Source organism: Aotus nancymaae, unplaced genomic scaffold, assembly GCF_030222135.1.
Source record: "Aotus nancymaae isolate 86718 unplaced genomic scaffold, 86718_ANA_hifiasm-v0.15.2.pri h1tg000031l, whole genome shotgun sequence".
Taxonomy (NCBI): Eukaryota; Metazoa; Chordata; class Mammalia; order Primates; family Aotidae; genus Aotus; species Aotus nancymaae.
The window spans coordinates 1039930-1058104 of record NW_026988444.1 but is presented as its reverse complement, the minus strand read 5'-3'; the positions used below and the strand labels follow the sequence as shown (position 1 = coordinate 1058104).

At 47.4% G+C, this 18175-nt stretch overlaps 1 protein-coding gene across 9 annotated transcripts in view; it reads right to left on the bottom strand.

Annotated features, from left to right (window-relative positions):
• The window catches only part of AGAP1 (ArfGAP with GTPase domain, ankyrin repeat and PH domain 1), a 631299-nt gene that overhangs the window by 362220 nt on the left and 250904 nt on the right, over positions 1-18175 (bottom strand). For all 9 annotated transcript variants that reach the window (XM_064383385.1, XM_064383377.1, XM_064383379.1 and 6 more), the window contains one exon: positions 16029-16163. In XM_064383385.1, the coding sequence (XP_064239455.1) occupies positions 16029-16163 (135 nt within the window). The remainder of the gene's footprint in view (positions 1-16028; positions 16164-18175) is intronic.

Genomic DNA, 18175 nt, shown 5'->3' with positions numbered 1-18175 from the left:
GAATGCCGTGGAGCTTATTGATTCCACTGAAACACCCGAAGTTGGGGCCACAGCTCTACCCACCGGTTCCCCAAAGAATGCCCTAATTTTCAGAGTCTGGTGAAAGATTATCCTTTGGCACTAAAAGACTACTTTGAGAAGCTACTCTCCTACAGGGAATGTGGCTCTCCATTCTGATGAAATGCCCACTTTCACTTATTTTCTCACGATTTTCTGTCAAATTTTGACTATTCTGTATACTGAAAATAGTAAAATTCTCCAAAATCTTTATAAATTCTAGACACTCAATTTGTACATATTCTGAGAGAGAAAATGAAGAATACTGAGTCTGTGATTAGATATATCTCTCATTTGAGGTCCTGAAAAAGCAGTTAGTCCCATTTTACAAATATAGAAATTGAAGATGTTCTAATCTAAGATGCTACAATTTCTCAAATTCTAACGAATCTCATGTAATGGGAGAAAATAAAGAATGAAGACAATAAATAAAAGAACACTAGCAGGGAGAAGCCCTGTATCTTAGGGTGAGAAAAACGAAGACGGAAAGAAGAAAAAACCTTCAAGAAACTAAAGACTCTGGCCAGGCATGGTGGCTCACATTTGTAATCCTAGCACTTTGGGAGGCTAAGGCAGGTGGAATGCTTGAGGACAGGAGTTCGAAACCAGCCTGGCCAACAGGGTGAAACCACATCTCTACTAAAAATACAAAAATTAGCTGGGCATGATGGCGCAAGTGCCTGTAGTCCCAGCTACTCAGGAGGCTAAAGCAGGAGAATTGCTTCAACTGGGTGATGGAGGTTGCAGTGAGTCGAGATTGTGCCACTGCACTCCAGCCTGGGCAACAGAGCAAGGGAAAGAAAGGAACTAGAAGACTCTACCAAGATAAACATGGTATACATTAGAATCCCACACGTGCTGCGCCCCCAGCCCACTGTCAGCTCCACAGGGAACACAGCGGCTGCTGATCCCCTGGGAAGGTCCCTGCTTCCTGCAGAAACTTACCACTCTCGATAATGGTGCTTACATCTATAAACACAGTATCTACATTTCCAAAAAATAATCCACTCCCGTCATTCTGCCCAGGAATGTCAGTCTGACTTTGAGACATCATCTCTCTCTAAACACGACTGCATAAAGTCACAGCTTTGGTCAACAGGAAGAAGCAATAATTGGGCAGAGACTGATGGCGTGGGCCGGACTCACAGCCTGCAGAGCCTCCGCACTTGGCCTGGCACTCGCTGGTACATACCAGAGGCCTGCACCCGACCTGCTTCCCAATTCAAGCCTGCAGACGCTAAGGTGAGGTGCCTGGGCAGTCACTCAAGCCAGAGAAACTCTTGATGCATTCTGTGAAAAGAGAATGATGGGCTAAATAGTAAGTCGTTTGATTATACTCCATAAAGCAGCAGCAGGCCAGGGCACGGTGGCTCACACCTGTAATCCCAGCACTTTGAGAGGCCAAGGTGGGCAGATCACCTCAAGTGAGGAGTTTGAGACCAGCCTGGCCAACATGTGAGCCAAGATCATGGCAACGCACTCCAGCCTGGGTGAAAGAGCGAAACTCCATCTTAAAAAAAAAAAAATAGCTAGCATGGTGGCATGCACATGTAATCCAAGCTACTGGAGAGGTTGAGGCATGAGAATCGCTTGATCCCAGCAGGTGGAGGTTACAGTGAGTTGAGATCATACCACTGCACTCCAGCCTGGGCTGCAGGGCCAGACTCCATCTCAAAAAAAAAAAAAAATAGAAAAAAACTTTGTATCTTTGGCCAACTTTTCTTTGATTCTTCTGTAAAGTTACATGCAGGGCAAAAATCACAGAATATATAACCACAGAATCTAGAATTCTTTAACCACAGAATATAAAAGTTGATCTTTATAATTTTGTTCTCCTCCTCATTCCAGTAAATGAAACTTTTTTTTACTTCTGCACTCGTGCTGCTGATCCAGTAACTTCACAGCTTTATGGAGTGTATCTTATTACAGGTCTAAATGGTCTCTTAAACCAGTGTGTTAGTTTTATTATGTCTGTATTCTCCATGGTGACAGCAAAAAGAAAAAACAGGTGCATGAGAATAATCCTTAGACGCGCGTTTGGTGCCCCCTACTGGCAGCTTATTAAATTACAACAGTACTTGAATGCATACAATTTACTTCATGGGCCACAGGGTCGGTCTAGCTCAGACCTTGGCAGAGATCCAATGTCCTGTTACTCACATAATCTGCTGCATGCAGAAAATGCTGTGTGAATGAGTTTTTATTAGTTAGCTTATAAATATTAAAGATTAATCTATGTGTTGTTTATCATACTGCATTTAACCCAAGAACCCTCAGCGTTAAAATGGCTTAAATTTTATTAAAAATATAATTTAAAAGAGCATTTTGGCTCTCTACAGAGTTTTTAAATGTAAACAATGGCTTCTCAGTACAACATTCATAAAACAAGAATAAAACTGTGCAGCCAAAAGACACAGATGTAATTTCTAGCACCTGTCTTGCTACTAAACACTCTGACAAGATCAGTCCTGTCCACCTGTGAAGGGAAGGGTGGGGCTAGATGGGGTCTCAGTCTTTCCAGTCCTGAAATTCTACACATCTATAGGTCAGGACAGAAACACCAGTGTTACCTTGGATTTTTCATTTAATAATGAAATCTTGGTATAGGCATGGGAGTATTTCCCAGCATCCAGATGACTGTGTCGGAGTTCAGTATTTTTTCTTACAGTTTACACACAAAATTAAATGAGGGAGTTTTCTGAAACGCCAGAATCCACAGACCATACTATGGCTGCACTTGGAATACAGCTGGCTGGGGACGGGTCACAGCCCCTCCTGCGGAAGCAGACACGTATGAGGCAAAGTGCTGCCGAACATTTAGGGGGCAAATGATCGCTCAGCCCAGGCAGAAGGAACACGTGGTGCGGTCCCCGCTTTGGCTGCACTCACGGCACCAGGACTGACCACGCAGCAGCGAGCTGGATGATCCCCCAAACGAACACTGTGTAGCTCCTCTTCTTAGGCTGGACTGCTGTTGATTAATTATGTCTGACTAAAAAGTACAGGCACATGTTCCCACTGGAGGGGCCAGGCCCGTGGGGGCAGTGTGAGACTAACACCCATGGGGAAAGCAAAGCAGCCGCCACTGGCATGCCCAGATGCCTCCATCCCACGGGCGCTCCCAGGCACCTCTCTCCATCCCACGGGCGCTCCCAGGCACCTCTCTCCATCCCACGGGTGCTCCCAGGCACCTCTCTCCATCCCACGGGTGTTTCCAGGTAACCCCATCCCACAGACACTCCCAGGTACCCCCATCCCATGGGCGCTCCGAGGTACACCCCATCCTATGGGCACTCCCAGGTACCCACCATCTCAAGGAGGTTCTCATGTAACCCCCATCCCAATAGCACTCTCAGGTACCCCACCCCACGATGCTCTCAGGTGCCCCCATCCCACAGACGCTCCCAGGTGCCCCCATCCCATGGAGGCTTCTAGATGCCCCCATCCCATGGGCACTCCCAGGTGCCCCCATCCCATAGGTGCTCCCAGGTACCCCCATCCCATGGGTGCTTCCAGGTACCCACATCCTACAGGTGCTCCCATGTGCCCCCATCCGGTGTGGGAACATGCAGGCAGCCGACCCGACCCAGGATGCCGCAGAGATGAGGAGGTATGTTTGGGTTTTAATTCTTTCACTGTTGTGGCAGTGACCCGTCAGTGACCGATTTCTGAAATCTTGATATTTCACACATGGATTAACAAAGACTTTTATATCACCAAAGCAGGGGATGTGTTTTAGATGCCTGGGAAACACTAGCCTACATGACCAAGGTCCGCAGTCCAGATGGACGATGAGGAGAAGCAGAAAAGGAATAAACATGGGGAACGGGGAGGGAACGGGAGGGAATGGGAGGGAGCTGAAGCAACCATGGCAGGCCATAGCTCTTCCCTGAACTCAAGTTTCTGTGTGAAAATGGAGGGTAGAGAGGGGTTCTCAAGCCGCTCAGAGCACCAACAACGTAGAGCTAAGCGGGGGCCATGCTCAAGGGACTGGGAGCTCTGCTTTCTCTTTGCCCCCTTGAAGTATACTTCAGCTATTTGTCTCTAAGGTGCCCACGTGCCAATAAAAGCGCCTACCAACCAGTCGGAAGAGCTTACAGAAGCATGGCACTTCCGCCGTGAAGTTCACCCCCTCTCAGCCTCCTGAGTAGCCGGGATTATATGTGCCCACCACCATGCCCAGCTAATTTTTTCTGTATTTTTAGTAGAGATGGGGTTTCTACTAAATCAAGGACGGGCTGGTCTTGAACTCCTGACCTCAGGTGACCCACCTGCTTCAGCCTCCCAAAGTGCTGGGATTACAGGCATGAGCCACTGCACCTGGCCTATTTTTCTTTTAGAGAAACAAATTTGAAATCCACTCTTCACAGCTGACTTCTGCTTCCATCAGGGAAGACTGGTAAGGCTGCCGGTGCATCACTCCGCTCGTCACGACGCCTCCAGCGGCTCCACATTCAACATAGACACTAACCCCGGATTCCAGAGCCCAGCCTTTATGGATACTCACAGTCTGCTCGGAGCCCGAATTCCTCACATGCTCTTGGAGTCAGGGCCCGGCCAGGCTCATCCTACAAGTACTATGCAAAAAATATCAAAGTCCACGAATCAAAGCCACACCTTCCCAGGTTAAAGAACTCCACAACTTAAAAAGGATTACTTTTCCCTATTTTTCACGCTGACAAGCTAGTGGTGTGTGGGTAGCTCCTGAGTGAAGTTTATGTAGAAAAAAGGACCATATGGCTAGGTCCATATTCTCTAAGGAAAAAAAAATATTACAGAAGACTTCAACATAACTGGCAAACATCAGCTACAGATTCTAACAACTTCTGATTCTCCTAGTTAAGTAATACTCTCTTATTCTTATGATCAGAGATTCCATGGAGGGTTAACTAGGTCAAAAAGTACCTCGCTACTTAATCATTTTAAAACATTAGAAAGAGCAGAATGCCGTGGCATTATGAACAGATTATGAACAAAAATAAAAGCCATTTGTATGCATTAATGATACATCAAGCTAATTCAAGCTGGCTAAAGTCATTAGAGAGAAGTCCTGGGGCAAAACGCAGCTATGATGCCGCAGTGCAGAAAAGTATTAAAATAACCATTTTCTATGTCATTGATAAAATTAATTCTATGAGCAAAAGAGATGAGTCTTAACATGAAAATCAAAATAGAGAACATTTGCTAATAGTGTGTTTAATGATCTAATGTCGGCAGCGTGAGAGTTAATTCAGGCATTTCTGTGCACACGTATGAGCATCTGTGCACAGTGAACGTTTCCAGTAAGAGAAGCACAGCAGGAAAAATCCCAGACTTAGGATAAGAAATTGCCAGAAGAGACCACAGCCTCCATTAACACAGTATTCTACGACACTACCACATAAAAATGTATTCACTGTCTCTGGTTGTTTATAGTATTATCAACCTTGATTAAGATTTTAAGATACTTTTTTCCTGCTATTTCTGAAAGAATAAAAATTCCTTTCCTTATAGGTTCCTTCAATGTCATTCTCTCCTGTTTCATACCTGACTCCACACTGGTAAGGCCAGCAGGTGCAATCTGTGGAATATGGAGCACAGCGATAAGGAAGATACTCCCTCCCCCACCTATACATTTTCATATCGAATGGCTGGTGTCAAGCAAAATCTAACTGACAGACTGAGAGAGAATCCTTTAAAAGTCGGGCTGCTGGGAGTGATGGCTAACACCTTCCCATCACTTTGGACAGCTGACATGGGAGGATCACTTGAGACCAGGAGCTGGAGACTAGATTGGGCAATAAATCAAGACCCCTATCCCTACGAAAATTTTTGAAAAATGAGCTGGGCATGATGGCATGCACCTGTAGTGCTACTCAGGAGGCTGAGGCGGGAGGATGGCTTGAGCCCAAGACTCTGAAACTGCAGTGAGCTAAGATCACGCCACTGCACTCCAGCCTGGGTGACAGAGTGAGACCCTCTCTCAATTAAGAAATCATAATGAAAAGAAGGGGCAATTTCAAAAAAGAAATGAGCTGATTTCATATTTATAAAATGAAATTATGAGATAATAATATTCAAAAACACTTGGACGATTTAAGGATAATCACCTCAAGCACATTCTTAAATTAGTGCTGAAAAATGTTTAGTGTAGCTCTGTAACGAATTCTCTTACATATTTGTATTTATTTATTTTATTATTATTATTTTTTGAGATGAAGTCTCACTTCATCGCTCAGACTGGAGTGCAGTGGCACAATCTCGGCTCATTGTAACCTCCACTCCCTGGGTTCAAGCTTGGCTAATTTTTCTATTTCTAGTAGAGACAGGGGTTTGGCTTGTTGGCCAGGCTGGTCTCGAATTTCTGACCTCAAGTGATCCACCCACTTTGGCCTCCCAAAGTGCTGAGATCACAGCTGTGAGCCTCCGTGCCTGGCCCACCTTATATACTTGTGTTTATTGAGTGCGTCTGGAAGGTTTCTGTCTCAGCTGATGTGCCAGAGACTGCTCATCAGTGAAACATGTGCTTTTAGAGCTTCAAAAGGGTAAGAATTTTTCAACCCAAGCTAATTTTTTTAACTAACTCAAAAGCATTTTTCATTTTGTTGGATTTTTTAAACCTCTGAGCATGGTTTACTATACAAAAACGCTTTATTTTAGTTTTGGAACTAAGTCACTATTTCATTTTATAATTTAACTCTGTTACAGAAAAAGCCTCTTTGGTTAAGAACTGAATCTGAAAATGCATATGAAGAAAGGAGTTGGCAATACCATGTTTCATAAAAACGATCACTATCAAACATTTACGTATCTTCCCATCCAAACATAAAACAGGGATATAGCCTGAGAGAGAGACCCACACAAACCCACAAAGGCGTCCTCCTCACACGCACACCCACCAACGGGCTGAATCACACGTCTCCCTAGAGTCAACTGCAGGTCGGTACCTCTCCCATCCAGTGGGAGATGAGAAGCCCTGGGACAATCTGCAGCTCCTCACGTGTGCCACATGGCGTACAGTAGAGGCTGCCGGGCAACGACATCAACGACCCTAGGGCTAATGACACCAGAACCAGCATCAAAACTGCCTTATAGGGCCGGTGCCATGGCTCACGCCTGTAATCCCAGCATTTTGGGAGGCTGAGGCGGTCGGGTCGCTTTGAGCTCAGGAGTCTAAGACCTGCCCGGGCAACATGGCAAAACCCCATCTCCACTAAAAATACAGTAACTAGCTGGGTGTGGTGGCGCACGCCTGTAATCCCAGCTGCATGGGAGGCTGAGGTGGGAGGATGGCTTGAGCCCAGAAGACAGAGGTTGCAGTGAACGGAGATAACATCACTGCACTCCAACTTGTGTGACAGAGTGAGACGCTGTCTCAAAACAAAACAAAACCAGGACGCCTTACGTGACTTGATCATTTAACTCGAGGGAAACATGAAGACTGCTTTCTGCCCAGCCCCCTACCCACATGTGCACTGCTACCATATACGCGCTAGCAGAGCCTCACGTAGGTCACCTTTTCCACATTATCCTTGTTCTTAGGAAATGTTAAATATGAAACCCCTTAATGAAGTGTAATTTACGCAGCTGAACCTCTTTCATGCTGTCCTAATACACATCAACCACCCTTCTGTCCCAGGAAGTCTTAGAAATACGACTTTCAATGTGTCAAGGGGGTAGGGGTGCAGAGAGGGAGACAGTGATGGGTACAGGTGCACAGCCAAGACCGCGGTAGAAACCGGACGTGCTGGCCTGGCCGCCGCCAGCTGCTCCATGTGCATCTGGGAAGGCAGCATTTCCGACAATGTCATCCCAGCTGCAAACTAGGCCTGATGAGATCCACTATCCTGCTTCACAAGCCATGACATCGTCATATAATTATCAGTCATTACTACAAGTGATTAAAAAATGGACAATGACTCATTAATTCACCTTTTCAACATACATTAAGTGTCTAATGTACACATATACATGGCTTGCTTTCAAATGTAAAAAAATCTTAAAGTATTACTTCGCTCACACACACGCACGCGCACTAGTTCCAATCTAATATCTAATAAAGGAAAAAAAGAAAAACAGACCACCCCGACAATGAAAATTAATCTGGTTTCAGGAAAGAATGGAATAGGCCTAACTGATGTATCTTTTAACAGCACAAAGACTGTGGTGTCAGTAAAACAGAATGGTCCAAGAGGATGCAGGAACCCAGAGAAAAGGCTCAGATGAGTGCTTACATTTACCGACGTGTGAGTGCATGCAACAGGTCACAAAACAGGCTCATTACACAGCTACCCTTGTTCTGGACGCTCCTGTAATTAGCACCTGGCAGCTGCAGACATTTAATGTGAGATGGGTTCTTTGTACATCAGGATTTCTTTTTTTTTTTTTTTTTTTGAGATGGAGTCTCACTCTGTCACCCAGGCTGAAGTGCCGTGGCACGATCTTGGCTCACTGCAACTTCCACCTTCAGCGTTCAAGCAGGTCTCCTGCCTCAGCCTCCTGAGAAGCTGGGATTACAGGCGTGTGCCACCACGCCTGGCTAATTTAGGTATTTTTAGTAGACACAGGGTTTCATCATGTTGGTCAGGCTGGTCTCGAACTTCTGACCTCGTGATTTGCCCGCCTCGGGCTTCTAAAGTGCTGGGATTTCAGGTGTGAGCCACCGAGCCCAGCAGTACACCAGGACTTCAATCTCTGGAAGCAAAGGATCAAGAGCACACTGAGGCTCCCTGACTTCCCACACAACCTTGGTAAAGTCACCCAATCTCTGCCAGCTCGGGCTCTCAGCATGGGTTAGGTATGCCCAGGTGAGCCATTACCAGGAAGGGACAAATGGAATGGCTTCCATAAATGTGCTTTCCAGAATGTTAATTGCAACACAAACATAAAAAGCCAGGGGCAGTGATGTCAAAGGGCTGACACAGATCTGCCTAGACTACAACCTACTCTGCCAGATAAATACCCGTCGGCCAGGACAACGTACACAGCATGTCATCAGAGGAAGCCCTAAGAAGCTACAAGGCTGTGGCCACGCTAGCACCTGGCACACAGAGCCCTTCCAGCACCTCTGCCTGCCTTTCCCATACACCTAGAACCCACTGTCCCTCCCTACACAAATAACACAGGTCTGCTCTAGGACAAATGTCTCCTATGTGAGGTCACCAAACTCGCCCTGGAATTGTTCAGCAGAGAGATGATCATTTGCAATTTACCTCTTTGACATGGACCTCGACCTGGTCTAACAGCTATTATCAAAGGTCTGCATGTAGGTTTTCCTATGGTCGTATGAATACAAGCTTAAGAAGCTGTTGAAGTTTTGGTGGGGAGCATGCCTAGCCCAGTACATATCATATATATAATGTGATGCCCTGAACTGGGATTTAACAACTGACTAGGATGTTCAGAAAATGCATGCAAGAGTATTAAATTCTATATACCAGCAGTCCCCAACCTTTTTGGCATCAAGGACTGGTTTCACGGGAAACAGTTTCTCCAGGAACCAGGAGTTGGGGGACAGGTGGGAGATGGGGATGGTTTCAGGATGAAACTGTTCCCCCTCAGATCGTCAGGCATTAGATTCTCACAGGGAGCGCGTGACCTAGATCCCACACGCACGCAGTTCACAACAGGGCTGGCGCTCCTACGAGAATCCAACCCTGGCTGATCTCACAGGAAGTGGAGCTCAGGTGGTCTTGCTCCCGCACATGCCAGCCGCTCACCTCCTGCTGTGCGGCCTGACCGGGACCCCTGCTGTATACAAAACATGCTGGGATGCAAATAAACAATCCATACATAAAACAACACTGCCTACAACTCAGATACATCTTTATCGGCTCGTTCTAGGAGAGGGGGAGTGAAGGGAGAAGGCATAAAGCTGCCTGGAGAAGAAGGGAAACAGTTCTTCATCCCACTGTCAGGCTGCAGTCCTGATCCCCTATGAAGGGGAAATCCCTCTTTCTTTAGCTATCAGGGGCCTTTAAAATCCCACACGCCATACAGCTACCACAAAGATAACATAATTTAACAATCATACGCTATGCCCAAAAAAGTTAGGATGCACTGGCCGGGCGCGGTGGCTCACGCCTGTAATCCCAGCACTTTGGAAGGCCAAGGCTAGAGGATCACTTGAGGCCAGGATTTCAAGACAAGTCTAGCCAACATGGCAAAAACCCAACTCTACTAAATATACAAAAAATTAGCTGGGCATGGTGGTGCACGCCGGTAATCCCAGCTACACAGGAGGCAGAGGCAGAAGAACTGCTTGAATCTAAGAGGTGGAGCTTACAGTGAGCCTACATCGTGCCACTGCACTCCAACCTGGGTGACAGAAACCCTGACTCAAAAAGGAAGTGGGGAAGGGGAGGAGGAGGGAGGGAGGGAGGGAAGAAGAAAGGCAGGGAGGGAAGGATGGGGAAAGGATCGCAGTAGCAGAGATCTCATTAGATTCTCACAAGGAGCGCATGACCTCAAAAACGTCTACAAGGAATGAACTTCATGTTTTTGTTCTCCTTCGTCCAGGCCCTAGGAGCACAAATGGACAGGGACTTTCAAAAAATTTAATGCCAAACAGAGAAATCAACATTTTAACTTTAAAAATAGAAAAACCTGCATACAGGCCATTTCCCAGATGCTGCAAGCCACACAGAGTCTGGCAGGCGCAGCGCTGCCGGCTGTGGGATGACCCAGGAACAAGGGTCCTGTGCAGCCCCTGCAGACCCCAGGTGTCAAGCCCACACGTCCAGCCCACCCAGCCCCCAGCGTCTCCCTCCCCCAGGGCTCTGCTGAGAATGCAGTCCGGTTCAGCCGCCCAGGTCAAGCAGAAACCATCCTGTGGAGCCAGCTCACCCTGCCCATGAGCCACCCAAACTCGCCTGCGAGGAGAAGCGAGGATGCTCCCGGGCTGCCAGGAAGGACACCCAGAAAGCAGCCGAGGCTGCCACGCTTCTTCTGCACCCCTGCGCAAGACACGAGGTCATGTTTCTGGGTGAATGTTTGATGTTTACCCTCTTCAGTGGACCTTAACTTCATGGAGGAAGGGACCCTTCTGTGTTCCCCAATCTGCCTCTAGCCCCCAATCAGACACGGTGGGTGGGAAGCTGGTGCTCAGATGAGCGAGTGAGTGGATGGACGAACCCGCCTGCTGGCCTGCTTCCCAATACCTAAAGCCACTTGCCAGTAGCCATCTGGGAACTGCATGATTGAAAGAAAAGTAAACAGGACTACAAAAGTGAACAGAAAAGTAATACAATGTTTCCCCATTCATTTTTACAATTGTTACAAGACACTAAGAAGTCAAATGTTAAAGAAGCGAAGAGTGAGGTCCCTGGCCTTTTAAACAAAGCTTGGTACAGAGCCTATCAGAAGCGCAGACCCTGCAGGGGGAGGAGAAGCACCTAGATTGCTTTTTAAATTTTATTTACAAGCTAAACATTATGTAGAAATTACATGCTTTTCCTTTATGTTCTCTTTCTACCACATATAGGCATAAAAAGTAAATAAATGCTGGACAAGGTGGCTCATGCCTGTAATCCCAGAACTTTGGAAGGCTGAGGCGGGTGGATCTCCTGAGGTCCGGAGTTCAAGAAGAGCCTGATCAACATGGTGAAATCCTGTCTCTATTAAAAATACAAAAATTAGCTGGGCATGGTGGCACGTGTCTGTAATCCCAGCCACTTGGAAGGCTGAGGCATGAGAATTGCTTGAACAGGGACCCGGGAGGTGGAGGCTGCAGTGAGCCAAGATTGTGCCACTGCACTCCAGTCTGGGCTACAGACTCCATCTCAAAAAAAAAAAAAAAAAAAGTAAATAAACAAAGAAGCCCTGGGGAAAAAAAGAAGCCAGTCAGGCAGAGGCCCTGCTGGCTGGGTGCATCCCCCTCAAGGCCCTCCTCAGACCTGTGGGCAAGGCCCGTGTGTTCTTGAGGCCCCAGGGACCTGATTTGCTTCCATTTTAATGACAAAATGTTCCTGTGCTGTGGTTTAGTGAGATGGGGGATCCAGTCCAGGCTGTGTGCCTTTGGGTCAAGCCATGTAATTTCTCTGAGCCTCGATTTCTTCCACTTTATATAAACCTTACAATCTTTAACTTTCCTTGAGGATTTTCACGTCGTCATTGTTAAGGATTGCTAAGTACTGAATAAAACTCTACTCAGCAGCTACTTTTATCACTAACAATGAGAGTGTTTAAGTGAAAATACATATGCAAATAAGAAACCACATACCGTATAACTACTATATAAAATATGCAGAGTAACTCTGATTTTATTTTAAAAATCTTCATATGAAAATATTTTAAGGACAAAAAAAATTGCAATAGTCCCAAGTTGTAGCATCACAGGTTATTTCCTTTTTGAGAGTCTATAAAATGCAAATACCTTTTTTGGTTTTTTTTTTTTTTTTTTTGAGACAGAGTCTCCCTCTGTCTGCCAGGCTGAAGGGCAGTGGTGCGATCTCGGCTCACTGCAACTGCTCCAGTTCAAGCGATTCTCCTGCCTCAGCCTCCTGAGTAGCTCAGATTACAAGCACCCACCACCACACCCAGCTAATTTTTTTTGTAAGTTTAGTAGAGATGAGGTTTTGCCATGTTGGCCAGGCTGGTCTTGATCTCCTGACCTCAGGTGATCCGCCTGCCTCGGTCTCTCAAAGTGCTGGGATTACGAGAGATGGTGATGCCTGGCCAAAATCCAAGTACTTAATTCGAATGTATTATTTCTAAAATATGAAACTGTAATGGAAATCTCCAGTGCCTGCAAAAACAGACACTCAACACAGCATCACCTGGTGAAGTGTGACATGAGTGGTCATAGCAATGGAAACGCTTTATCTACTTCAAAATAACAATATTTAGAAGTCAGTCCTTATTCCCCCCCTTGCCAACCCCCCAACTTGAAGAAAATGAAACACTTCCAACACAGAAGTGGCTGCCTGTCCTCTGCCTTGAACGTGCTGGGTGTGGTATGGAACTCAACCCAAATTCTTAAACTGAAATCCTGACCCCCGTAGGATAAGAGGTAGGGCCTCTGCCAGGTGACTGGGTCACAAGGGTGGAGACCTGTGGTGGGTTAAGTGCCCTTACGGGAAGGGACAGGTAAGAGCTTGTGTCCTCTGTTTACTACTCAAGCCCACAGCCACCAGGAGGACGGCCTCAGGCAGATACCACACGGCTGGACCCGACGCCAGCACCTGACGCTGGGCTTCCCCACCTCCGTAACTGGGAAAAGTAAGTCTGCTGTAGAAGCCACTGGGTCTTGTGATAGCAGCCAGAATGGACAAAGACAGGCTGTTTGGCAGGAAGGCACCTGATGTCATCCTGACATCCTCCAGTATTAATTTATAACATTTTCATAAGAAGCATTCATCAATTTATGGAAAACTCGTGTATGTTAACATGTTAAGTATAAAAGTAAAGGAGTGGGCTGGGCGCGGTGGCTCACGCCTGTCATCCCAGCACTTTGGGAGGCCGAGGTGGGCGGATCACGAGGTCAGGAGATGGAGACCATTCTGGCCAACACGGTGAAACCCTGTCTCTACAACAAATACAAAAAATTAGCCAGGTGTTGCGGTGTGCACCTGCAGTCCCAGCTACTTGGGAGGCTGAGGCAGGGGAATCACTTGAACCTGGAAGGTGGAGGTTGCAATGAGCGGAGATTCCACCACTGCACTCCAGCCTGGGTGACAGAGCGAGACTCTGGTGGAGACTAAACTTATCCAGACAACTGAGCTCCAATCCAGCATCAGGACCAGCAAGGTCTTTGAACGGAGCCAGAGAGTAGATATTCCAGGCTTCGCAGGCTGCAAAGACCCTCACCTCTGCTGTAACAGCTGGAGAGTGGCCCAAACCTGCTGCAGTCCATCCACACAAAGCGTGGCTCTACGTCACATATTTACAGCTGGGCCCGGTGGCTCATGCCTATAATCCTAGCACTTTGGGAGGCCACAGGGGGCAGATGGCCTGAGCTCAGGAGTTTGAGACCAACTTGGGCGACATGGTGAAAATCTCATCTCTATTAAAATACAAAAAATTAGCCAGGTATGGTGGTGTGTGCCTGAAATCCCAGCTACTGGGGAGGCTGAGGCACAAGAATTGCCTGAATCTGGGAGGCAGAGGTTGCAGTGAGCTTCGATCATGCCATTGCACTACAGGCTGGGCAACAGAGCGAGACTATCTCAAAAAAAGAAGGGGGAGGGTGGGGAGGAGGAGGGGGGGAGGAGGAGAAGGAGGAGAAGGAGGAAGAGGAGGAGGAGGAGGAGGAGGAGGAAGAGGAGGAGGAGGAGGAGGTGAAGGAAGAAGAAAGGAAGGAGGAGGAGGAGGAGAAGGAGAAGAAGAAGAAAAGTCTGTTTATGAAAACAGGCAGCTGGCCTCATGCATGGGCCCGGGGGCCCTAGTCAGGGGACCCTTCGTCTACAATGCTTTACTTCCACATTCACAGGGGCCTCGGCTGCGCAGCGGCCGACACTGACCTTGCTCCGCTAGGGTGCACCTCTCACAAGAGCTCCGAGGGGCTCCCTGCACAGTTCCTCCAAGTCTCACTAATGTTTCACTAATGTTCACCCGCACGGCTTGAGATGAGGCTTACTCCCCACGGATGTTCTCCTGACAGAAGTGGCGCGAGGAGGCCGGGGATAAATGTGAGTAGAGGAAGAAGGGGCTGCGTGTGGGACCCCAGCGACTGTGTGCTGCTTCTCAGGGGAACCCTGCACTCCGTCAGCACCGGCACTGGAAAAGGTGAGAAGAAACGTAAGCCGTGAAGGACCGACTAGGACCGATGTGCTGAAAAACAGGTAGGTATCTGAGAGGCAGAGACGCGCAGGAAGAGACGGCAGGCTTAGGAAGGAACCCAACTGCTTCAGGAAAGAAAATGCAAAGTGTGAGAGCTGATATCATCTTTGAAAGTTAGTTGAACAGTGAACGTATAGAATCCCTACAATTTCATCTGAAGACTAATTCAAACATTTAAAAGGAAACCACAGGTTGCCCATTTGGAGGAAGTCCCAGGGACAGTCCTGCAGTCACTGCTTTCACAGCTTGTCTTTAGGGTCGGAGCACAGCGCATCCTTCATCACCTCTGAGCGGCTCGGCACTCTCCGGAGAGCCCGGCGCGGCTGCCCTGCTCTGCTCCCGACAATGCCCGAGGCACCAGAGAGGGGACAGGTGCTCTGCCCCCATGGATTTAAACCAGACGGGGAAAGGCCCCTACAAGTGATTCCCACCAGCAACGGGACCCTCTGCTGGAACCACGCTTCTCCCAAGCTTCCAACGAGAAAAGACTGGATTTAGAAATCTCAGTCCTTGTGGACCCCGGTCCCTCCTAACCCAAGGTGACACTACCTCTCGGCTCACTGCACGCATCTCCCCAGGTCCTGCTCTCAGAGCCGGCATCTGGCACTACAATCACCCACATCTATGTCACCCCTTACAGAAACTCACGCTCTGCCAGGAGAATTTTCTCTGATTTATGGCCGTTCCTGAAGGTAGGTGATCACCAATGAATAAAATAACCTAAAAACAATTCCCAAAGGCTGGTCCTCACTCTCTGCTGTGAGTGCCATCATGCCATCTTATTTTTTTGGTGGTGGAGTCCACACTTGACACTCTCTCTCCTTTCAGTTTCTTCTCTCCTCAAAGCCTCCTATCAATTATTTAAAGTGTAAGTGTTTTAAAGGACTGGATTGGATTAAGAATGGGCAATTACAATGAAGAAATGGCTCACAGACAAGTTTTACAGAGCAAAAGAAGTGTTCTCTCCTGTACAAAAAAGGGTCACCTAGGTGACACGCAGACCCTATGCCAGGCTGTTCTCAAGCCATATCTTGTGTCTTCTGAACGCAGCATTTTCTGTGAAACATACCTGAGGATCACCTCTGGAATGCAGCGCTCTCAAAACGACTGCCCACCCATCAGTGCCATCCTCCCGCCACCCACATGCACAAGGGCAGGCAGGACCGACTTCTCGAAGTGCCTGCTATATGGTATTCCCAGCAACGCGCATTTACCGTCCTGGAAGACCCTCTCCACGTTCAGCCCGTACGTAGCACACGTCTCGTAGTACGTGCACCGCTTCAAGTCATTGGAGAGCTTCCTCGCCCTGGCATCATCGATGACCCTCGGGTTAGTGGAACTTATGGCATCTGGAACGGAAGAGCAACAAGTAACGGCATGGTGACAATGACGGCTGTAACTACTTCCCACAACATACGCTCCCCACGTCACAGAAAACCGGCACCTTACTCAGCAAATGTAATTATTCTATGAATCTCAAGTTTGCAGAGCATAGTTTGCCTCCCAAATAACAGACTCAAACATCAGAGAAAGTTATTTATTACAACTTAAATTTCTCGAGTAGAAATTTGTTTTATAGGAGAGCTTTTGAAACTGAAATTTTAAAATGCTCAGAAAGAAGGAATAAGACCTAAATATGGATATAGAGGACACGTGCTTTAGAAAGAAGAAGAAACGCCCACACAAAGTCACTATGCACAGGTCCCCTTCTGTGCACCACCAGGTGGCTAAGCATATTCCCTGCACTGGCATTATTTTTCCAGGTGTGGTCACTTGTCCATTTTTTAAACTAACCCATTTAATCAATGCTCACTGGGCTCCCACTCGGGGTCTGGTCCTGTTCTGTGCACGGGGATACCCCAGTGAAGAAAACAGACAAAATCTGCACTCTCATCAAACAGACATTCTAGTTGGCCAGAGAGGAAGGCAGAAAATGAAGATGCATGTGATGAATGGTTCTGAATGTGAGATGGCCACACTGCTAAGTGATGCAGGGAAGAGGTCAGGAGGCTTGGGTGACCCTGGGTTTTCCAGCAAGTGGTCAGGAAACCCTCATCTATAGCAGGTGGGGTGTAGCAGTCACTTCCTGGGGCAGAGCGCCTGAGGCGGAGGGCGGCAGGGCACCTGGTATACATCAGGGAGATGCAGGGGTGAGGCACAGAGGGGTGGGAGGGAGGGGTGCGGAGAGAGGCGAACCCGTAGCAAAGGACACAGCAGTGCAGCAAGTCCCCTGAGGTTTTAATAGACCTCCTCAGGGTCACAGGTGACCTGGATTCCCCCAATCCAAGTCATGTGTGCACAGGGGGCGTTCGAGCAGCTGCACAGAGATGCCACCGGCACCAGTTTCCTAAAAAAGAAACAGAGCCCTCCTTTTTTTTTATTTAGCTCAGCTGGCCAGGACTCCCCGCCCCCAGCCCGGCCCCATTCATTCCATTACTTTTGAGTTACAGTGGCACATGGAACAGAGAAATGAAGAGCTAGAATGTGAACAGCCACGAGGCTTAGGGAAGAGAGGATTTTTCAGAGACGGTTTTCTTTTCTTGTTTTTTCTGTTTTGTTTTGCTTTTGTTTTTGAGACAGAGTCTTGCTCTGTTGCCCAGGCTGGAGTGCAGTGGCACGATCTGACTCACTGCAACCTCCACCTCATGGGTTCAATTAATTCTCCTGCCTCAGTCTCCCAAGTAGCTGGGATTACAGGTTCCCACCATGCCCAGCTAATTTTTGTATTTTACCACATTGGTCAGGCTGGTCTCGAACTCCTGGCCTCAAATGATCCACCCTCCTGGGCCTCCCAAAGTGCTGGGATTACAAGCATGAACCACCGTCCCCGGCCTTCAGAGACAGTTTTCTAACCTGAATCTTTTTCATAGGGCTTGCAGGCTCTTATGCCAAAGAAAACAATAAACAACTGTTTAAACAAAAACCCACCGACAGGATTCCTCTACCAAAGAAACAGCAGTAAAGTAATATGACAGAGCAACTACCTTTACCATTTTATTTTTGAGGAGGAAGGGCACATGGCAACTCCAGTTTTTGAAGTATATTTAAAGAGAGACACCTTGAGGAATTTGGTTAATTTTTTTCTTTTCTCATGTTATTTTCTTAGCCCTATGACATAGGTTTGGGCTGACATTTCTTTGTTACCGGAAGTCAACTGAACTCTGCAGTTAGGGCTCTTTCCTGACAGTGACCAGTCCAGCTTCCACAGGCTACACCCCGTTCCAGGGATACGGTCAAAGGGCACCTCGTCCTGCCTTCTTCTCTGGATAATTAGTAAATTTGACTTGCATTTCACAACATTTAAGGAAAAAAGTATTTTTTTTAAAGTATAAACATTTATTTTTAATTGTAAAAAAAGGAA